Source organism: Myotis nattereri (genome assembly GCF_964212035.1).
Source record: "Myotis nattereri genome assembly, chromosome: 12".
NCBI classification, from domain to species: Eukaryota; Metazoa; Chordata; class Mammalia; order Chiroptera; family Vespertilionidae; genus Myotis; species Myotis nattereri.
The window spans coordinates 26,736,472-26,760,458 of NC_138087.1; the positions used below are offsets into that span (position 1 = coordinate 26,736,472).

Genomic DNA, 23,987 nt, shown 5'->3' on the forward strand with positions numbered 1-23,987 from the left:
AGTGATATCTGAACCATGTTCCGACCGTGTCAACGAAACTGTTATGTCTTTGTTGGGGGAGATATTAATTCTGAGCAATTACAGCTCCCTCTGCCCTCACTCCCTCCAGCCCCCCTCCCCTCCCTTCATCTGCTCAGCAAGGACCATGGACCATGTCAAACAATATACAACAGAGAAGAATGCAAATAAACTTTAGTCTGCATAGCCCAGCAAAGCAGTTAGCCGCCCACTTGCAAGATACTTAACTCTTGTACACATGATACACAAAGAACGCTAGCTACTTTCACCAATCCCTTTAGACCAAAAAAAAAAAAAAAAGGCAAAAGAACTGATCCTTGTCTTTCTATCTGTGAGGTTGCAGTTCCTCCTGCTAATAAAGGAGCTTTTCCCATGATGCAGTGTGATAAGGATTGGCCTACATGTAGTCCAGAAAGCAACCGCCGATGTCTCCTTGATTAGGTGTCTTATCTTCCATTGAGCCGCATCTGATGAAGATTGCTGACAGCGTAATGGCTGGGAAAACATCGGACAGCTCAATAAAATGGCAGCTATGCTATGACATGTCAGCCAGGACCTGGTGGATGGTAAGTGTGCCGTGATAACATTGTTTCTCACCCACCCCCAAAACTCCCCCCCCTCCTTTCTTTTGAGCTCCTCCTTTATTGTTCCATGCACGTGTTACAAAGTTCGCTGCCTGCGGAAAGTTCAAGCTCAAGTTGTGGGAGCCTGGGGTGCCTCTGTGCACCAGTGTGCTAGATAGGATTTCTCTGCTATTGTGGCTAGGGACATAGGCCTTCTTCTTCTTCTTCTTCTTTTTTTTAAGGCAGTGTGAGTTTTTGTTCACTTTAAAAAAGAAAGAAAAATGTAAATGGAACAGTACGGCCCCAGGCTGGCTGGTGTGAGATGTGTGGAGGTGGGGCAGCGAGTGGGCGAGGGGAGCCGACTTGGCTAATTGTTCTTGCATTAGTCTTAAAACAGAGTAATGTACTTCTTTCTTCGGCTCCTCTGAATAATGATTTTGATAGTGTATTGTATCATGTTGTGTGCGGTTCCCTCATCAGTATGCGACTGTCCCCCACGCTTCGCCTTAATTTGGAATCCACCTCCCTTTCAATGAATACTGTAACTGGAGCAACCACTGATTACTATGCCACTCAGCGTAATTAAATTTAGTTAATGAGGATATGCATATTCAGTTCATTATTTTTCTTTGCTCGGGCAAATGTGTGTGGGTTTGTTGCTGGTTTTTTTTGTTTTGTTTTGTTTTGTTTTGTCCCCGTATTTGTTCAGCTGCAAATTTGGGGGAGACGGAAAAAAAAGCATAAAAATTCAGGACATTGATGAATTCTGTGATTCAACTTTTAAAATAATATTGGGAGGAGAGAAGTCATAACTTCCTTTAATCAGGATGCTGGGATTCGAGGCTGTAGTTTGGGGAAAGAAAACCTTTCACATCCAAAAAGTGCTACATGAAAAATTTCAATTTACTGATTTGTGGTGTGTGGACAATGGTCTGTTGTACACAATAGTCGTGACATGAATGGGGAAATCTGCAGGCAACCATTCCAGTATGAATATTGAATTCATTCTTAGGTTAAAGCATCTGCACATTCACTTTCTTTCTGTCTTCTTTTTCTTCTCTTTCTTTCCTTGTGCCCTGTTCATTTGTGTCTTGACTCCTTTTGCTTGCTTGCTTGCTTTGGTAATTATTATGCTTACTGCAAGGGCTGTTTCCTCACAATTAGTACAGTGTGAGACAATGGGCACTTTATTCCAGGCAGGGAGGGGTATGGCTAGCCCTGTGGTCAGCCACCCCCGGTGCCCCGACAGAAGGGAGAGCCTTCCGAGTGGTCCTGGCTTCTGGCTTCTGGCTTCTGGCACTGCCGGCTGGGCAAGAGGGCTTCTTACTGATGTGTCTGAGTTTCCCAAAAGGTGGAGGTTTGCTGTTGCTTCTGGGATCTTCCTGAGCCCGGGGTGCAGAGAGGCATCAGGCACTGTGTACTGGTGCGCTGTCTCACTCCTGTGCGAGGTGGGAGCTGCGGCTGCTACTTGTTGCTGTTTCGAGTCCTCTGTCTCAGAGAGAAAGGCCAGTTCCTCACGGAGAGACGGAAGCCTGCCTCCCCCCTTTCTTTTTCTTTCTCGCCATCGTTTCATTCCAATTGCAGAACTTTTTATAAGTGATAGAAACTCTCGCGTGGCAGATGTGCATTGCTGGTCGATTCTCCCATCGGACTTGAGCACTGCGTGTGGATATGGGTGCGGTGAACTCTTAAAATAACTGACCGATATTTGGAGAAAGATCTTGCAAAATGTGCACATGAGAGATTTGCTCGATGCGGCTGTACCAAGAACCTGGAAGTGATGTTTTAATTGTTACTGCTCATCTTGACTATTATTTTAGGCTGTTGACAGAAATGAGTTTTAAAAATCAGTATTTTTACTAGCTGGAAAAGGCATAGGTTTTACTCCCCACCCCCCCCCCCCCCCTTAAAAATTGGGATTCTTATGGGTATAGTGAGATACTGTGAATATTTCACTGTTAAATTTCATCATTCTCCTTGTGCACAGAGAGACATAGCTTCCTAAGAGAAGTGTGGTGTGAATACTGTTGTTAAAGATTTGCGTACACTGATGATTTATTTTTTAAAGTCACGTTCTTTTATTACCTGAGAGGTAATAGAATCTGTACAGGGACGGGTTCAGAGGTAAAATGTGCAGTACAAAATTTTTGCATAAGTTATTTTTTCATTGAGTCTTTATTAGGTCACATGAAGGACATGTTTCTTATGAAGGCCAATTCCATTTTAATAAACTTTGTGAGTTTGGGGAAATGTCCGAGGGATTGATATTTAATGTGTCATTGAAAACTTGGAATAGCAGATGCTTTGTGGGAAACGTAATTAATCAAACTACATTATTGCTCATCACTAGTAATATATTGGAAGAGAGGAGAGTGTGTGGCGCTGTTCTACCAGCATTCCCCTGTGTTGGATTTAAGGAATATTTTTAAAAGGTGTTTTAAGGTTCTTACAAACCAGTTTATTTTTCTCTCACTGCGACAGTGCATCTTTTATTTTTACAATTACTCTGAGGTTTTTGTGTAAGAAAGGATATCGTATCCTTATTTGGCTTAATCAAATGAAATTTTAGTAACCCAATCCTGAATTCCGAAGCTGCAGTGTTAAAGTATCCCTCAATTGCTTCCTGACTTATTGTCTGTTTCACTTAGATTCTCTTATTGTGTGACAATGATCATAAATTCTACTTGACAGGGAAAAAACCCAAACAAGACGTAGTTGTCCAATTCTACATCTGTTTTCCTTCCTAGATAGGCATGTTTTAGTAAAACAGAGGGAGGAAAACCATTTTATTGAGACAGCTAAAAATAAACAAGTACAAGAAGAGTAAACTCTTGTGTGTGTATGCATGTGTATGTTAAATATCATCTACATACATGCAGTTTTTTTAAATGATGCATATGTTTTGCTTCTTTAGATTCTTTTGCATGTAACTTCTTTCAGGAGAAAATCATGTGAGCCGTTTAAGTTACAGTTGGTTTGCTATATTTAGATTTCTGTTGATGTTCTCTCACCTTATTTAAAATAGCACTTGTAAGTATTAAAGATGTCTCCGATAAATAGCACGATTGCATTAATGGTTATTGATGATGCTATAGGTTCCTTTTGAACCACTGGGAAATAAAATTAATTTGGGACCCTCCATTCTATTTTGTCCTGCTTTTTCAAGCTCCCTGTGAGACTCATTACAACTTCTTTGTTAGCTACTTGGTACATCGGGGTAACCAGGGCAATGCACCAAACAGTTTTCTCTAAATTTCATAAGTCTAATCCTTTGATCCCATCAGAACCAGGCCAGACCATTTGTAAATTTACCTTAATCATGACGGGTAATTATTTAAATGTTAAGCCATAAAATTAATTTGAAAAACAAGTTGCCAGTCTCTGAGACTTGAAATTCTCATAGTCTTGTAAATATCAATCAAAGCAAATGGGCATATAAGCCTAAAAATTGAACTAGATCTCATGTTATCTAAGGCACAAAGTTGATTCTTGATTGAGCACCAATTTACTCAATGTTAATGTACTTTTTATTTTTCTTGAAATAAAACAATTTACTTTTTGAGAAGTTGTTATGTTTTAAAATATTGAACAGTTACCTTTACATGATTTTATCATTTGAGTCAAGACAATGTTAATAAGGTGAAAAATTCATCCCTTTTTTTACTGGTTTAAAAAATCAAATATTTAATACAAATTTTAATTAAATAATTTGACAAATTCCAGTATAGGTTCGACAACATTGAAGAGACTGTTTTCACAGCAAATATTTCTCTAAAGTCTTCAAGAAGTTGAGGAACTTATGTTTGCTATTAGCTATTTTTAACTGAAAATCCTAAAATTAATATATTTTATTACAAATGCTGGAACTAAAATATGTTACTATATTTTACTTTACTATAAGCAAAAGAGTTCCTAAACAGTCTAATTACTATGCTAAAGATCCATATGAGAACACTCTTACCTAGATGAATGAACAGGTTTAGACTTTTATGGTAATCAGCCAGCCATGCAAAGATATACTTGGAAATCAAAATTATGTATTTGTTTAATTTCAAATTTTATTTCCTTTAGAAGTGTAATTGAAACTGATGCAGATAATAACCACATCAACTAGTCTCTTGAGCTATTATGTCTACACATCGCATCTATTTCCAGAATTAGAAGCTATAAAATTCATTTCATTCAACAAATTGTCAAGAACTTGCTATATGCCATGCAGTGTTCTAGGTACTGGGACTGCCAAGGTTCGCTCTCCATTCTGGAATCAAACCCAGGTCCCAGGGTTAGAGGCAGGGATACTCATGCTAACAAAGGCTTCTGAGTGGTTTCTGGTTTCTCTGTAATGTCAGTCAATATCTGTAGATTTGCTACTCATTGTCTAAAGTAGTTAATGCACCTTTTCGATACTCTTAATTTCATAGATGAATGTTAACATTGCCAATTACTTAAGCCATCTCCTATACAATTAATGACGTGGATAAAACTAAAAATTTATCAAATATCAGAAGTGATAATAAAACAACAACAGTAGGGATGATGATGTGTCTGAGTGAAAAAAAAAATGATTTCAACATTTGTAAATAATGTTACCACTTTTCTGCCAGTTCAAATTTTGTCCCAGACAGATTGCACTTTTAAAAATTACACATCTTCCATACCTATGTTCTTTAGGGCCGCATTTTCATTTGTAATACCATCTTAGCATATTTAAATAAAAGTAAACTGTATGGAAGATGTGGTTAAGTACTTTAATGTTCTCACAGTACACTTTCTGGTCTGTGAATGATTTTTATTTCATTTTCCATGACTTAGTTTCACGTACATGCTTGTATAAGAAATGCAACACATACACGTTGGAAAAGGAAATATCCTTTGAATTATGCCTTAGTCGTGATTAGATGGTTGTTAATGTAATCAGAGAGTAAGGAAACACAAGTGCCTGTCTATCCTCTTTTCCAGTTCTTTTTTGGATGCAAAGGGTCATGTTCTCAAGGCGCCTTATCTCTTCTATCTATGGGAAAGCTGGTGTTGATTTCCCAGTGTAGAGACTAGTCAACAAAGGGAGATATTCGAGGCTCACCACGTCGTTGAAACTACAGCATATTTCTGGAGCATAGCTGAATGATGTCAGTCACTACCCTTAGGTATTTTAAAATTCCCTGAGATTCTTTTGTGACATTTTTCATACTATGATTTGTAATGTACATTCTGAGGGGTTGAGAAAATGAACTTGGGTATAGGAAAATATACCAGTGAAAGTATACCAGGCTAGTGAAAGAGAATCCCATTCCTTAGTTACATTTCAATGTGTAAAAATAGGGGAATGCACCTTCAGTGCAAAAATTCTTTTCAGAAGAGGCTCTGTAAAGGAATATATGCATCTGTACTATATATTTCACTAACTTTAAGCGTTTTAAATGTTATTGCATCTTATGTGCCTAGCAAAGAGCCAGGAGTCCAAAAAGGACTTGAAAATGTGAGTGATACAAATGTGAGTTATGATAATTATTATTTCAGCTTAGACTTAGCATGCTTTATAATGGGGGCAGCTTTAGCATATCATGTAATGGACAGCTTTAATAACAATTTTTATTTCTCACTTTCTTAACACATATTTTAACCCAGCACCTCTCTTAAAAATGACTTTATTCATAAAGCAATTATATTTTAACTTCTCACCACTCTGTTCATTTTCTGAGGTTAGAACATAATGGATATGTTTATGAGCACAGGGCTGAATCCTGGGAAATGTAGATTGGGTGACCCCTGGCAAATGCATGTGCCCCCCTCACGGCTGCCGGAGCCAGCTGTAAGGTGCAGATAATCATACTCATTACTTGTCTCTCGAACCTGTCGTGAGAATGAATGAGCTGGAGCCAGTGAGGCACCTGGTGAATGCAGTGTAAATACCACGTCCAGGACCCATCCCCAGGGGCTGAAACCAGCGGTGACTATTTACACAGGCTGGGGTCTGAGTGCTTAGTAGGTGCTCAAAAAAATACACAGGGTGGGTTACGTGACTGTAACTGTAGCAGTTTCTATGGGGCTTTCATAGCCACGTTGACTTTATTAACTGATATACTTTTTTGTGGGAACTGCATACATCAAGCGAGTCCTAAAAATCCAGTCTTTCCCATTTCTAATTGTAGCAGATTTTTTTTTAAAAGAAGAGCCTGCTGAAGTATTTCCTTGTGTTAGTGAAATTCATAGCTAAAATTACACATTAGCTGAATTTTATTTCATTTTTTAATATATATTTTTTATTGATTTCAGAGAGGAAGGGAAAGGGAAAGAGAGAGAGAAACATCAATGATGAGAGAGAACCATCGTTCAGCTGCCTCCTGCACGCCCCCTAATGGGGATCTAGCCACCAACCCAGGCATGTGCCCTTGACCGGAATCGAACCTGGGGCCCTTCAGTCCGCAGGCCGACACTCTATCCACTGAGCCAAACCAGCTAGGGCCACTAGCTGAATTTTAAACATTACATGTGATGATTTTAAGAGTAAAAGAAATCAATGATCAAGTGGCCCTCCTATTTGCCAGGTGTTTGCAAGGTACTTCGGGAGGCAATTTATGTCAGTGAAATGGGTATGATCAGCCCCACTTTGCAGGTGGGGACGCTGGACTCAGGTAAAGCAACCTGATCAGTGAGCTCCCCTCCTGGAAGGGGAAGGAGACACAAGAATACCGAAATCTGAAAATTCCGAAGGTCATCTGCTCCTCCCCTAGAACCCAATGCTAGACCACGTCATCCAGTGACCTGGGCTATGAATGACGTGTGACCAGGGTCAGTGCTTGCCGCCGCCTGCTCTGCACCTGCCTTCCCCTCCGGCTTCCAGCCTGACGACCTTCCGAGGCCCGGCTCTCCCTGGGTGTCCAATGGGCCGCTTTGCTCAGCCTCGAGCTGCATCTGAGAACAGTGCAGCTCCGGGATTGGATTCTTTGGAAATGTGATCCCATTCATTTTTCCTCCAGACAATTAGACTCGCTATAGTCATAAGCCATCTGGGGGAAATTTTTTGGAAAGCGATTGGCAAGCAGAGCATTTCCATTTTCAGGTTTGATGCTATCTGTTTATCTCATGGGGCCCCGGTGGGGCTGCAGTGAGATAGTCCATAATAAACGATGTGAAACTGTAAAATGCAAAACGAATCGAAGGAACACATATTAGGATCTGGTGGTGCTAAACATGGGTGGGGGAAGGAGAGCGTCCCCGAGTTTCGCCAGTGTTTTTGGAGCGTGAGATAATGGTAAATTTCCACCAGGCACAGAGAACATGTTGGCTGTCTCAAATGTTACATGATGCCCTTTGCAAATTCTACTGCTAAACTCGGAGGACTTGATCCTTCAGATGACAACGCACTACTAGTTCACCAACAGCCCATGCAACAGTGACAGCAATACCCACCACCACCCTTTGTACATTTAATGGGAACGCATGAAAGAAAGAAAATTTCCAAAATGCTACCTGTACCATCTTGCAGTTCATCTCTTTGGTTTTTTACTGATACAAGTTTGCATTTTTACTTGTCCTTCAAAAGACTCATAATAATTCTTTGCTGAAGCTATTATTTTAACTTACACTTAGCATGTATGAAAATGGGGACTATTTAGCTTATCACAGAATATGATGGACAGCACGTTAGGCTAAGTAGGATTTTTTCCTATTATTTTCAGGATCGTTAGAGGCAACAAGATCATTAGCAACTGTTAGAACTGAGCCACCCTAGCATATTTGTTGTGTTTTTATGTAGAATACAGGCTGTGTAAATGTCCCAATACAAATGAACCTACTATTATTATATGACAGTTGGTATGTGTGGATATAAGATTTGTCTTTTGTTATTTAGTTGCTCAGGTGTGTAACTAAAATTATAAGCCTCAAGAGGATAGGGACCAGGTCTTATTCACCAATTCTAGACAGGATTTTGCACAAAAAAAGGCCTTTGATGAATAACGGTTAGATTGCATCAAGACAGTTGCTATCCCTTTTTACTAAATGAGGTAGTGATTTCAGTGGGTTCCCAAGTCCTGAGTTGATCAATGACAGGTTCCTGCTCTGGGGCCAAAGTTATGAATTGCCACACTGCCCTTCTTCAAGCTAAAACCTAAATGAGTTAGAAGCATGTGGGAGTTACGGTGAAATGAACAGCAACATTTTAAAGCTGAGGTTGAGAGTGGGAAGACCCAGCAGAAAAAGCAGCAAATTGGTATTTCCCTGCAAGCAGGCAGGCTCATGGTCATTACCAAGAGGTAAGGCAGCAGACGAATAAACCATCTTCATCAGCAACAGTCCTCTCCGACTTTAAGTCTACCTTCATCACAGTGCCCGAGACCTTTCAGGGGTCTGGCAAGTTAGAGAATTGCAAAAGGCTAATGTATTTTGGGGATAAATGACCAGAGCAAGGTGACTTTGAAATGAATGAGGTTTTTTTTTTTGTTTAATTTCTTATTTTATTTTTAATTTGTGTATTGATAGAGGAAGGAAAGGAAAGAGAGAGAGAGAGATGGTTTTGTTATTCTACTTATTTTTCCATTCATTGGTTGATTCTTGTATGTGCCCTGACCGGGGATTGACCCTGCAACCTTGGCATGTCAGGGCGATGCTTTAACAACTAAGCTACCCGGCCAGGGCTAATTTCTTATTTGGGATGAAATAAGTTTCACTTAAGAGGTTATTTTTCCACTCTGAGATTTCAATGATTTCCCATGTCTGTTATCTTTATTGCAATGTTGGAAACGACCTCGGTTGTGGACTGGCATTCCAACCTTCAGTGTTTGGGTGAGGACTCAGGGGAACATGCTCAAAATACCCCAAACCTAAAATGAACTGGGTAGAATGTGGAGAAACATGGGTCTTTGGGAAAGTGAGAAAGAAGGCATTAAAGCACTTGTTAGGAAGTGTCTGCTTCTAAATGATTTTGAGAAGGACATCAAGTTTTTAAAAAAATCATCTACTTGGACGAGGCCCCATTTCAGCCAGTCTAAGTCGGTGTCAGGATGAAAACCAAGAGCATCGCTGCCCTGCCCAGCGCCTGCTCGAAGGGCGCTCCGGTGTCATAAACCCTGCAGCCCAGTCTTAGAGCCTGGAAGGTCACCAGCCCTACTCCTGTGTCCCCTTTGCCTGCTGCTGACGTAAAGTGAACTTGGGAGCGTTTTCTCAAGCCCACTGCCAAATATTAGGCCCTCTCAGCTCGGTACAACTACCCCTGTCTCTCATGTATTTTCACATCTGGCAGAACTAGCGCCGTAGCCACTGCTTTGTTTACCTCCCCCGGCCCATGCTTCTTTTCGGGTATTTTACTATGAAATGAGAGTAGAGAGTCACAAGACAAAAGGGCTGCGACCGGGATGATTCTCCCTGCCAGGCAGAGGCCCTGGGGAAGGGGCAGCGCGGGAGCTGTGACCGCGGTCTCCGCTCGGCCTCGGAGGTGTCTCCGGCTCTTCCGACCAAGTGTCAAGGTTGAATGCTGCTGAGGACAGCTCACCTGGTGGGTGTCATGCCAAGGGAAACAGAGTTACGTTTCTCAAACTTGGACATCGGGCAGATCCAGGTGGGAGGATATGAGCCTAAACTAGCATCCCCTGCAGAAGACAACAAACACTGCCTTTCTCGGCTCACATGTAGTTCGCCGTCGCTGACAGCCCTGAACAATCTCACACAAACTTCTTTCACCTTCTCTAAAAATCTCCTCGGATGGGCTCGCGGGTGGATTTGTAGAACACAGCAGGTCCTTGAATAATGTCGTTTTGTTCACTGTTGTTTCATTATAATGTTGATGAGGAAAAAAATTGGTTCCTGCCCGGCCCCTGTCTGTGTGGAGTTGGCACGTTCCCACCGTGTCTGCATGGGCTTCCTCCGGGTGCCCTGGCTTCCTCCCAGAGATGTGTGTGCGCGGGGCCTGGCGTGCCTAATTGTCCCAGCCCGAGGGAGTGTGAGCGTGAACGTGCCCTGCGATGCAGGGGCGTCTTGTCCGGGGCGGGTTCTCGCCTGGTGCCCTGAGCTGCCCGGACTGGCTTTGGCCACCTGTGACCGTGAACTGGCCTACTGGGGTTGGGAAAATCACCTTACTTGTTTTTATTCATCTTTCTTAAATGTATGTATAGCTCACATGGACTTCAATGTTGAATGTTAGAACTGTGTTGGATCTTATTCAGAAGTTGGCTGATGAAATCTACCATAGGAACTTAACTCCTCTTATTTATCTCAATGAGCCTGTGGTAACATTGGGGTCCTTATTCCTCATTTCGCTTACATTGCAGTTTCTAAGAATCTGTGGAGGATGTTAAGTGAGGACTTACTGTATGTGCTATGCAATACAATAATGGCTAAGACTTATGTCAGGAGACAGCAATGCTTTTTTATCCGTAAGTAGAAGGAATAACACTAAATTGCCATTTTATTTTTCCAATAAGATATTCATTATCTTAGGTGAGTCTATTCATTTTTCTGGCCTCAGAGATGTTTATAAATGGTACCCCATCTAATACAAACCACATGTTAATGTAGCATGAATGTTCAATCAATTAGTTTACACACACAAATGCTGGAATATTGATGACACATGTTAGCTTTTAGTGGGAAAAAAGCCAGCAGAGCTCATCTGATGCATTGATCCTTGGGACACGCACACAGATGTGAACCTTTGACTTCATCACAAGTGATTTGGCTGACAAACAGTAGCTTGTAATTATTGTTGCGCCATCATAGATTAATTAACAAACCAATCAATCAGTTCAGACCCGGCAGCCCAGGCGGCCCAGCCACATTGGTTGGTTTGGGATGTTTCTCTTCACTTTAGGTCCCTCGCACGTGCTTTTCTTACCAGACGCCTTGAAAACATTTGCTTGTGTAGATTGGCTTTTCCTAAGCTCCATTAAGGTATTCCAAACAATGGCATGGGTGGAAGGAGATGTTGCTGATAAAGTGATGAATATCCTCTTAACTCTTGGCCATGGGACTGCCAATGGGTAAAGCAAGTAATTATTGAACATTTAAAAGTTTTTGGCCAAGGCCATCTCCCCACCCCAGGCAAGGAGTAGACAAATAGCTTCCCAATCTCTCAGCGAATAGGCTGCATTTAGGGCTTGCTAGTGTAACAACTCCCAACATTTTTCAAAAAAAATGTACTCCCTTGGTTATGTTTCCACCCCTATGCTGTATTTTGAAAGGTTTCATTCACTGAACAAGTTGTATTTAGTGAACTGTGAGTGACTGCACTTTTTCAGACACAACCATTTGCTAAGCACTCCTATGTGCCAGGTTCTCTGCTGGGGACTTTGCATGTATTATCTCATCTAATTCTTGCAACAGTACTGAAAAGTAGACCCAACTCCCATTCTATAGCAGAAGAAACAGGCTCCGAGGGTTCTAGGAGTTTGTTCACGTTTACAAAGCTAACACCGGGCAGTGCCGGTGTTATGACTTGCATTGAGGTATTTCTCGAGCTACTCTAAGGATGAGAGCCAAACTATTTGTATTCCCATTGCACCACGACTAAGCAACCTAGCAGGGAACTTCTGAGCAGCACATTACAACCCATGCTACCACATGGAATTAACACTCCATCACCTCACAAAGTTACCGTGTGTGTGTGTGTGTGTGTGTGTGTGTGTGTGTATGTGTAGCACTTCAGGTCTACTCTCTAAGCAAATGTAACACAGTGTTGTTAACTGTGGTCCCCAAGCTGGGCATTAGATTGCCAGAACTTGCTTTTTTATGACTGGAAGTTCTTGGGTACTTTTCTTCACTCTACCCCTCTAAACTGGTCTGGAAGCATAAGCAAACTGTTCAACCTCTGATCCTGCCCACTCTGAACCACCTCAGAAGCAAAGGAAATGCTTCGGTTTCCAACTTTTTGAGGCCTCTCATCATAACCTAGCACACACATACACAAAAACATGGCAGAAAAATCACATAATCATAAAACACTCTTTACTTCTAACGCCTACAATACACTTTTAATAGTTTTATATTCTATTCATTTGAAATGAAGGTGTTGTCTAACTAAGTGGATATATTGATCCACTAGTGGGTTGTGATACATGGTTTGAAAAATACTCAGTGAATGAGAAAGTTCTCTTTGAGGTTGAATTCAATATCTGCATAAAAGTCCTTCAGCTTCTTGTGTTTAGGGGGCCTTGAGCCCTTCCTTTGAAAGGAATTTCATACTCATTGGAAGAGAGTGATTATTTGGGGGACTGTGGCCCCATTGTATAGCTTGCATTGAGGTATTTCTCCTCTGAGCTACTCTAAGGATGAAAGAATCCATCCAATCAGCCTTTGGACCAAGATCAGGAAGAGAGCAAAGTATGTAATGGTTACTAGGCTGGGTCCATCTTTATAACATATGTTGAATTCTTTTTCCTTTTCTTTTATTGTTTAAAGTATTACATATGTCTCCTTTTTCCCCAATTGACCCCCCACACCGCCATTCCCACCCCCAGGACCAGCCCCCACTGCCCCAGTATCCCTGTCCATTGGTTATGCTAATATGCATGCATACAAGTCCTTTGATTGATCTCTTACCGACCCCCCACCCCACCCGCCTTCTCTCTGAAGTTTGATGGTCTGATCAGTGTTTCTTAGTCTCTGGATCTATTTTTGTTCATCAGTTTATGTTGATCATTATATCCCACATATGAATGAGATCATGTGATATTTATCTTTCTCCGACTGGTTTATTTTGCTTAGCATAATGCTCTCCAGGTCCATCCATGCTGTTGCAAATGGTAAAAGTTCCTTCTTTTTTATAGCAGCGCAGTATTCCATTATGTAGATGTGCCACAGTTTTTTAATCCACTCATCTGCTGATGGGCACTTAGGCTGTTTCCATAATCTTAGCTATGGTAAATTGTGCTGCTATGAACATAGGGGTGCATATGTCTACGTCAGATAAGCAGCACCTATTAAGACAGACCTTCATTTTGTAACTAAGGTGAAGGAAGGACACTGAAAAATTTGAGGGGAAAAAATAATATGCAGAGCCTTTTGTATTTAATTGCCCACTGGACACATAAAGAAATGTCTTTTTAGTGCAAATCAAATAAGATGAGTAGAAGAGGTATTTTCCTAAAGAGTCCCCCCCCCCCCCTGAAATTTTTAGAAGAAAATCTTAGGTAGTATGTAAAGTTACATCTAATTACATATTGTATATCTTCATGTGGAATGGAGGAAGGTTAAGATTTATAATTTTTTTAGAATATGAAAACATATTCTCAGTAATCTGTATTTTATAATGTTTATAAACTAGAGAACTAAAGGGCAGCACAAATTAAAATAGAAGAGAGCACAGGATATAAAAATAGCTTCTGGAGGGTGCTTTAGATTATATTAAGAGTCAGAATTGCATCATGGTTAACAGTCTTGGCTTTGAAGGCCAGACACCCTGGGTTCATATCATCCATATGCTATTGACCAGCTGGATAACTTAGACAAACAACCTAACTTCTCTGTGCCTCAGTTTCCTCAACTTTTATATATGAGGATAGTAGCAGGATCTGCTCTATGAGGATTAAATGAGTTAATGTACATAAAACGCACTCTGCCCAGTATAGAGCAAGTTAATGAACTATTAATTGCAAATGAAATGTAATTATAATGCTTTACCATAAAATGCTTTACAATAAGTAAGTCTACAAATAAGGTGAAGAAAAAGAAGTTAAACAACTCCTCCTCCCTCCCTCCCCCAAAAAGACAGAAGCTACATGTTAGGGAAATGATTCTTAGCAGTCACGCCTATGACTTTAGGGCCATCTCAACCAACCCAGTTCTAGAGAGACTTCACTTATCCTTTGTTCTGACACAGTGCTATCTCCTAGATTCTAAGCTCCTGTCCATTTTTTCTCTGTACTACTCTTGTCAATTATTTCATTTTCCCCCTGAACTCAGTGGCAAATTTTATTTTATTTTATTTTATTTTTAAAATATATTTTATTGATTTTTTACAGTGAGGAAGGGAGAGGGATAGAGAGTTAGAAACATCGATGAGAGAGGAACATCGATCAGCTGCCTCCTGCATACCCCTCACTGGGGATATGCCCGCAGCCAAGGTACATGCCCTTGACCGGAATCGAACCCAGGACCCTTCGGTCCGCAGGCCGACGCTCTATCCACTGAGCCAAACTGGTCAGGGCGTCAGTGGCAAATTTTGAGTACAGATGAGATCTTCACCTTCCATTTTCTATCTCGACCTCTCCCCCTCTCCCCCCCATACCCTTGTTCGGGGTCATCCTATAAGACTTGCTGAATGAGTTGAGCTTGCCTTAAGTTCTAGTTTCTTAGTCCATCATTCATGCTTTGCACTCACAATTTATAAATTATATAAATATGTTGCAGTAATATATTGAATAATATATATATATTTAAGTGAAGTCAGGCCTGCTTTTTAAAGATGTATCCCAAACACATACTCAACTTACAAATGAGTTGTGCTCCAAAAGGTCACATAGTCAGTCATTACAAATCTTGTAACATGTGCAGTCGGCCCTCAAATAACCCATCAAAGATGACTTCACCCACAGTGTACCGGGTGCGATGATGGCTCCAGGCAACCAGCGACAGGAGCCTGGTACCTTTCCACTCCAGGGGAAGGGTCCTTCCTCCTTCCAACAGCCCCTTTCTCCGTATGGACAAGGACTTCTTTAGCTCCAAGGGACTTCATTAGCTCCCCTGCTCTAGTCCAGGAAGGGGCATTGAGAATTGGCAATAAGACCTGAAGCCTCTGGGAGAGTGCAGCCAGGGTGGAAGAGGGGCTGGAGGTAACATTCACTCACCCCTTGTCCCCATCTCCTTTCTCTTTCATTTTCCTAGCATTGGCAAGGAAGAGGCGGAGTAGTCCTGCAGCTTTCCTTTGTCTGTGACCTGGTTTCCCCATCTCTCTCTCTCTCTCTCTCTCTCTCTCTCTCTCTCTCTCTCTCATTTCTTCTCATCGCTCTATCAAGCCCAAATCTGCAGGACAGAATAATGGAGATAATGGAGGTTGGGGGTTAGGGTTGAAGGTGGACTAACAGGCACCTTTGTTTTTTTCCCCTTTCTCATTCTAGTTTGTTCCTTCTATCCCACCAGTTCATCCCTGATCCCACCACTCTGTACTAGAACATGAGGAGAGCTGAGGAATCTAGACCATAGACTGAATTATGGATGGTGTTGATCACTAAGATTCTTACCAGCAATGGGCCTCTCAGTGACCGTAAAGGTGGGTACAGGAGGCAGGGAGAGAAGTTCCATTTTCAAGACAGCTCTGCTCAGCCAGCTAGAGCAAGTCAAGAGCTGTGTGTCCATAAACAAGAGCACTGTCCTTTATCACTTATCTTACCCCAAAACGTAAGGCCACGGGTAGACAGGCCCTTAATCTTTATACGAAGCATAGATATCTTTGTTGAGGACATGGTTGCTAATGCCTTATTTAGATCATCCATCTTTACAATGTATATAGACCCAAACCTTTTCCTTCCTATTAACACTGCATTTGCAAATGCATAAATCTACTCATTCTGTCAACACATTTTTATAGAGCGTTTACAAAAAAAAAAAAATGCTGTGTATGAACCAGGCAAACTTCATTTCCTTCCTCATGGGGATTACATCTAGTGTAGAATGCAGTATGACAAGTCCTTAGTTGGTGAGTTATTGGTTGTTGTGAAACTATATAAAAAAGGTACCAAATTTATCTTGGAGGTGATTTAGTTTTCTCCAGATGCAAGTAAGAGGAGAGAAGATTCATTTGTGCAGGGAGATCAGCCTGTCCAAAGAGAGGCAGCCAGAGAGAGCATAGAAACAGGCGTCATGCTGTAAGTGAGGCCACTTAAATTGAGCAGAAAAATCCACACTAAAGCCCTGCTATTTCGCTGATGGATGTAAAGGAAAAATGTCCAGGGACAGGGCCCTGGGCTATTAGAACATCCCAACCTACACACCACCAACGCCTCCACCACCACCATCGCCTCCACCACCACCATCGCCATGCCACACTCCGCATAGCCACAGCAGGACAAGGATTTCATTATAGTAAAACTTCACAGACGGCGATCAGATAACAGAGGACAAGGGTCTAAGCTCAGATGGCTGCTGTTCTGCAAGTTTCTGGTTTACCCAGCCTGTTAGACTGCAGCCAGATGTACTGTGTTACCTACATAATCCTTATCAGCAGCATTCCATCTGTGTCACCCAAGTAGCAGGAATTAGGCAGGCACCCTTTTGGCAAGTGGCCCGAAGGGTACAGAACACAGGTCCGCCTTGGAGGCATGTAACCCACAGCCCTCCAAGCCTGGAGAGAAGAAAAACACATTGAGTTTCTGCTCCAGACACTCACTTGAGTCGCTCCCGCATTCCAGAGAGAGGTGGGTGGGTGGGTGGGGTGGGGGAACTTGGAGGTTAGCTGTGGGGCCTCGGAGTGATGATTACTTCGTAATGGAACAAATTAAATTATGTGAAATTTTAGCTGCTTTTCCCCTGCCCTAGTGGCTCGCAATCTATTTAGGGGTAGTCAGGAAAAGGGGACCTTCACAACAGCTGCCTAGCTGCTTGAGCTCAGAGAGGAAAACCATAATTTGTCTGTAATCCCTGATGCCAACAGTTGTTCATTAAGAAACAAAACTAATGTAATCTTGATTATTTGCTCAGATTTCTACTCTATCATGTTTTGTACATCTGGCAGGCTAATGTAATTTTCCTCAGAAACCCAAAGCAATCTGGTGCTCAGACAACACCATGCAGATTTAGGTAAATTCCAGGCTCAGATTAGCATAATACTAACTAATCACGAATATCATTTGCATTCATTAGAGTGTTTGGGGGGGGGGGAATTGTTTCTAAATAGCAGAAAATTGAAAGAAAGATTAAGGGCAAGGGCTTGAAAATCCTGTTTGGCTTGATGCGACTATATTACAGATGATTTTTCTCTTACAAGGCCTAATATTTAACGTGCAAGTATTAATTAGAGTATTGGAAAAAGATTGCATCTAATTAGAAGAAAACGAAGAGAGATTAAAGACCAGGCGTATGGACTTGCTTATGCCTGATTCAAGTGTGGAACAAATAATTTCCGTGCAATGCCAGGGAGCTTAAATGTGTAAAAGGCAGGTGATTAATTTTTTTAGACTGAGCCAAGCCTCTTTTTAAGATAAGGGAGAAACACCATTTCTTTCCCTCATGGAGTAACAAGTTACTGGTCAGTGCTTTTGTTTCTATGATCAAGGAGAGAAGATAACAGAATTAAATTTCCAAGTATTTCTGAAATACTCCCATGAAGCCCACACACCGGGAAAAATCTAAGTGTCACGGTAATAGATCCCCAATGATGTACTGTTAAAAAATCAAAAATAATAAAAAGATCCCAGCCCCCACCTGCTGGTGGTGAGCTGTTTTCCTTGCAGTTTCCCAGGCCCGGCCATTTGGCATAAACAGCATTGTTTACAGGCCGGGTGCTGGGGCCTGTGCTGGGCTGGGGTTGCAAGCAATTGTCTGTAAATCCTGTCTCTCCACAGCTCGGCTGCTGCTGCTGCGGGGCTAAATTCAGCGTTGCCTTCCTGAGGGCTCAGAGCAGGTGCGGGCCAATGGCTTTGGCTTTTCCTTCTGACAGATGAGCAAGCTGAGCCCGCTCGCCTGGTGGGAAGCCAGTGGAGCAGCCATTAGCAGACATGACTTTGAGTGTCCAGGCTAGCCAAGCTGCTCGCAGAAGCCTGACGGTGGCTCAGGCGTTGGCCTCAGAGTGGATGAGGGTCTGGGCAGCCTGGTATGGGAGCTCGTTACTCAAGCAGTGGTCTGGGGAGCAGCAGCCCTGGCATCATCTGGAAGCTTGTTGCACATGCAGAGTCTCAGGTCCCACCCTAGACCCACTGAGTCAGAATCTGCAGTTGTACGTGCTCCCCAGGAAACGCATTGACTCCTTACAGTTTGAGAGAGGCTGGTGTCTAGGACACCGGGTCTCAAACATTTGGGGGCATACGTCTCACACTGAGAACTTGTGACAACTACTTTCCTGCTCCCCAGAGGTCCGTAGAAGGTAGGATCCCTAGCACCACACTGGATAATCTGTGCGTAGAGGCACGAGTGTGGATTCAAACCCGCCTCACCTACTGTGTTGGTGGAAAGTTACTTAATGGCTGTCTCAATTTCCTCATTTTCCACGTGGGAAAATAGCTCCCGTTTTAGAGGGTGGTTATGAGAATCGAGTGAGCTCATCATCGACGGAAGGTTTAGCGCAGTGCCCTGTCCATTGGCCCTGCAAAGATACCAGCTCCCTTTCCCCATGTCTGCTTGCAACCCACTTCCTCCACCTGCTGCTGTCCCCAGGTTCTTCCCCTGTCCCCCAAGTGCCCACTTTAGTGGCAGCTGCTCATTGGCTTTCACACCTTCCTTCACTGTGCAGTTCTGTCCTCTGACTGAATTTCCAGACTCCAAGTTTCACTGAATCTTCCCAACTGTATCTGTGCCATAGCCTGTTCTCTTGGTTCTTGTCTAAACTGGAAGATGATGCAAAGCTAATGGCTAGGAGTGTGTGCAGTGTCTTAAATATGCCATTGCCTTAACTATGACTCAGGAGATAATGTCGTAACCTAGCCATGGCCTTAGAACCATCTGAAGATCATCTAAAAAATGCCCGAGCCCCTTCTCCACTGACATTCGGATTCGTTGCCTGAGGGGAGACCCCAGGCAGTTAAAAATGAGTGTCTTTAGGAAAAGAGCCAAGGAGATAATAGAAAGGATATTTTAGCTCAGGACGACCTTTGAGCACACCTCAGAGTAGAGGATGTCAGCCCTGTCTTAAAGGAAATGGATACTAAGTGTTGACCCATATCTCCTCAGTTACCCCCCCATACCAGTTTTAAGGTATTTTTCATGAGAAATGCATCCTGGAATTAGCTTTAGAGACCTTCTTTGTTAAGTTTCTTAAAAACTCTGTGGGGGCCTTAGAACGTTGGCCTGCGGATCAAAGGGTCCCAGGTGTGATTCCGGTCAAGGGCATGTACCTTGGTTACAGGCTCCTCTCTGGCCCAGGCCCTGGTCAGGGTGCGTGCAGGAGGCAACCAATCAATGTGTTTCTCTTACATCGATGTTTCTCTTTGCCTTTCCCTCTCTCTTCCACTCCCTCTAAAAAATCAATGGAAAAATATCCTCAGGTGAGGATTAACAAAAACAAAACAAAACAACAACAAAAAAACGACCTTGTGGGAAAGCCATTTCTTCCTCAAAAATGAACCTAGGAATATCTTTAGTACTTAAGTAATTCCACAATGTCTTTCTCCTGTTTTCTGTAAACTACTTTTTGGAAGAGAGCCAAGCAGGTGTGCAAACCCAGGAAGTTGGGGGATATTGTGTGTGTGTGTATACTTGAAAGATAAGATACATAATAAGAAATTTTAGTTTAGCATCTTAGTGGAGGAATTACAGAATTGGATAACGGAACAACAGGTATCAGAGTCCTGCATTCCCATATTAGAGTTCTGAAAACAAATGCCACATCAGTACAAAGTCTAATAATGTCCAATACATGCAATTACCTTCCTCAATTATCTACTATAAAAGCTACACTGTCATCAATTTTTCATAGGCCAAATTCTCTAGCTGTGGTATAATGAAACTAGTAATTAATAAAAAGTCATTAAAGACTGAATTACAGATGCACAGGATTCCCACTAAAAATACAGATTTTTAAGAAAATAAAAGGTAGTGCCTGGCTGGCATGGCTCAGTGGTTGAGCATTGACCTATGAACCAGGAGGTCACAGTTCGATTCCCAATTAAGGCACATGGCGAGGGTTGCAGGCTTGATTCCCGTCATTGGTGCTTCTCTCTCTCTCTCTCTCTCTCTCTCTCTCTCTCTCTCTCTCTCTCACTCTCTCACTCTCTCACTCTCTCATAATACTCATTCAACTTACTATGTGTCGATTATAATTAGCTTATATGTATTATCCCATTTAATTCTCTCAAAAACCCTGAAGAATTTTCAGCTTCCTTTTACACTTAAACTGAGGCACAGAGAGGTCAAGTAACTTTCTCAAGGCCACACAGAGAATAAGTAAGGGAGCTAGCTGGGTTTGAGATAAAATAACCTGTCTGCAGAGTTGGCATTTTTCACCAGTGTGTTATAGTTAGTATCAGAACTTATAGAATTTTGTCAACATTATAATTAAATAAAAACTATGGCTTTTCATTATTTTTCATGTCTATTTTTATTTAAAATGAAAATAGTCTGGCTGGCATGGCTCAGTGGTTGAATGTTGACCCATGAACCAGGAGGTCGAGGTTCAATTCCTGATCAGGACACCTGCCTGGGTTGTGGGCTTGATCCCCAGTAGGGGGCATGCAGAAAGCAGCCAATCAGTGATTCTCTCTCATCGATGTTTCTATCTCTTCCTGCCTCAGTGAAATCAACAAAAATATATTTGAAAAAATAAAATGAAAATACGTGAATTAAGCCTGTACATAAGATGATGGGGATGAAACAACAAAATAAACCTAAGGAGAGTGGGAACGTAAGTTTTCTTTCTTTAAAGAAAAAAATTAATGATTTAGAAAAGAATAATAGGAGAAAAAATAGTTGTTCCCTTGAGAGGAAAAAAAAAGAGAAAACTAATAAATATGTAAAGGTAGGGTTAAGCAAGAAGTATTTCAAAAATAAAAGGAATGTATCTCTGTGCGGGCGTATATGAAAATCTAGATGGAGTAGATGTTCTGTAAGGAATATATAAGCTACCAAACATTGGCTTTAGACGTGTACAACCTCAGCAGTCATATCATCATGAAACTCCTTTCAAAATTTAACATAGAATTTTCTCTAAAAAACAACAACAAAACAACAGAAAACTTTGTAGCACTTGACTTATGGGGAAATTCTTTCAAAATTTCAAAGAATTTTGTTTATGTCAGGAGCATAAACAAATATGGAAGGCTATTCAATTCATTTTACAAAGCTAGCCTCTCTAATTCTAAAACATGACAGAAAGAGGAAAGAAAGTAGAGATGGAGGAAGAGAAAGAGGGAAGGTAGAAGGGGAAAAAAAACAGGAGGGAAGATAGGAGAAAATTTACTCCAACTTAAATTATAAGCAGTGATGCCAGAAGCTAAGTAAAATATTAGTATACTGAATCCAGCACTATATTAAAAGCATAATAAATTGGTGAATAACGTACTTTTTTTTCTATAGAGATTTGGGGTTAGTTTGATGTTTAGATTTCTATGTTTAATCCATTACATCAATAGTTCAAAAGAAGAAAAAAACCCTTATAGTTATCTAGATACATGACAACAAAGATATAAATAGAAATATGAGGATATTTTATTAACATTAATATCAATATCTATCTCAAAGAAATAGTAAAAAATCATAATAATGACACTCTAGAGAAAGTTTCCTAGAGTGTGTTCTGTATAATATAACCTGGTGAAACCTAAAAATGTTCCTCAAAATTAAGTTCCTATGCCAAAATTAAACTTCTTGGGAAACATTTCATACCATGACCTTCTCTAGGAGTTTCACCAGTCACATATACATAGGGTTTGAAAAAACTTTCTTATTGAACCATGGGGCCTTTTACTGATCATTTAGGATTATTGCTCCTCAGAGGACATCTTGGGAAATATTGAGTTAGAAAACATAATGGGAAGAAATTCCATTCACAATTGTGTCACACACACATGAAATAATTAGGAATAAGCTAAACAAGTAGCACACAGGGTGTATATGAAGGTAAGTGCAATTTCTACTGAGAAGCTCTCATAGACTTGATTATAGAGAATCTTATTGTTTACTCCTTGATTTGGGGTGGTGAACACACCGTATAGTCAGCAGGTGATGTGTTGCGGAATTGTGCACCGGAAACCTGTATAATCTTGTTAACCAATGTCACCCCAATAAATTAAATGACAAAGAGAAACTAAAGTTTATGTGGTAAAAGGAACCATCAAGAAGATCCAAGAAAAAGAAAATATTCTCATTTGTTAAAATATATTATAAGTTTATAATTTAAAAAGCATTTATGTTTCTAGAGTAATAAAAAAAACCAGACAGCCAGTTAATAGAATAAAAATCTCAGAATCAGAACCGAAGCACATGCAGTATTCAGAATGCATGTGAAGCAGTGCAGCACAGTGGCGAGGGGTGTAGGTTTCAGTGGTCCTACTTAGTGAATTCTAATTTCAACTCTGCCTCCTATTGCCTGTGTGGTCTTGGGCAAGTCATTTAACTTGTGTATAAATATTCTTTGTGTATAAACAGAGGAATAACCTACTTCTACTTATACAAAGTAGAAATAATCTTAATACTTCAGAGTTAACATGAAGTGATGAAATAATGTTTACAAAATACCCAGAAATTGGTATACAATAAGCACTCACTAAGTGTTTACTATTATTATATAATAATATTATATATATATATATATATATATATATTTTAAAATATAGTTTATTGATTTTTTTACAGAGGGGAAGGGAGAGGGATAGAGAGTTAGAAACATCGATGAGAAACATCGATCAGCTACCTCTTATACACCTCCTGCTGGGGATGTGCCCGCAACCAAGGTACATGCCCTTGACTGGAATCGAACCTGGGACCCTTCAGTCCGCAGGCCGACGCTCTATCCACTGATCCAAACCAGTTAGGGTGTATATTATATATTTTTAATTATGTGACAAAAGGACCTTTTAGGTCAATGGGGAAATTTAGACTACATTAGATAGATAGAGATGGGACAACTAGCAAGTATTTGAAAACATTTATTAGTTGCACCCAAATATTTATACCATACACTAAAAGAAAACATTAATGATTAAAGTAAAAAGAACTATAAAATAGCAAGAAAAAATTGGAATATTTGTCTAAGCATATCATAAAGACAGATGCATAATGGACAGTCAATAATCTTGATCATATAAAATATTTATATTACCTATAAACTTTCTGAAATATATAAACAATACATTTATATTACATAAATATATTATATAACCATATAATGTTATAAATATATAATTACATAATATGCGTATATTTAACAAACATAATTTATATATTGATTAAAACATGAATAAAGATTTTGTGTAATAGAAAGGATCATAAAGATTTCTATATAACATAATTCATTTTAAAATACTCAAAAAATATGAAAAAATATAAAGAAGCAATACAACACACACACACACACACACACACAAAGAAATTTAGAAGGCCTGTGAATATATTGGAAAATCTTTACTGGCATTCAGAGAAATTCAACTTTAATCAGTAGGCAACATTTTTCTCCTGTGTAACTGGTGAAAATGGATGATTCCTAGTACTGGAGGGAGAAAAAGGCCCGTTCAAACATTGATGTTGGGAGGATAGATTGGTAGGCACAACACAAACTGGAGAACAAATAGGAGATATTTATAAATAAAATTAAAAAAACCCTTTAAAACAGGC

At 40.7% G+C, this 23,987-nt stretch overlaps 1 protein-coding gene across 4 annotated transcripts in view; it reads left to right on the top strand.

Annotated features, from left to right (window-relative positions):
• The first annotated feature begins 353 nt into the window (after positions 1-353).
• The window catches only part of NFIB (nuclear factor I B), a 442,962-nt gene continuing 419,328 nt past the window's right edge, over positions 354-23,987 (top strand). For 3 of the 4 annotated variants that reach the window (XM_081103043.1, XM_081103048.1, XM_081103051.1), the window contains exon 1: positions 391-584. In XM_081103043.1, coding sequence (XP_080959169.1) covers positions 489-584 — 96 coding nt within the window. In that variant the 5' untranslated portion in view covers positions 391-488. Of the gene's footprint in view, positions 585-23,987 lie in introns of all 4 variants that reach the window. The other variant, XM_081103042.1, reaches the window with a different exon arrangement.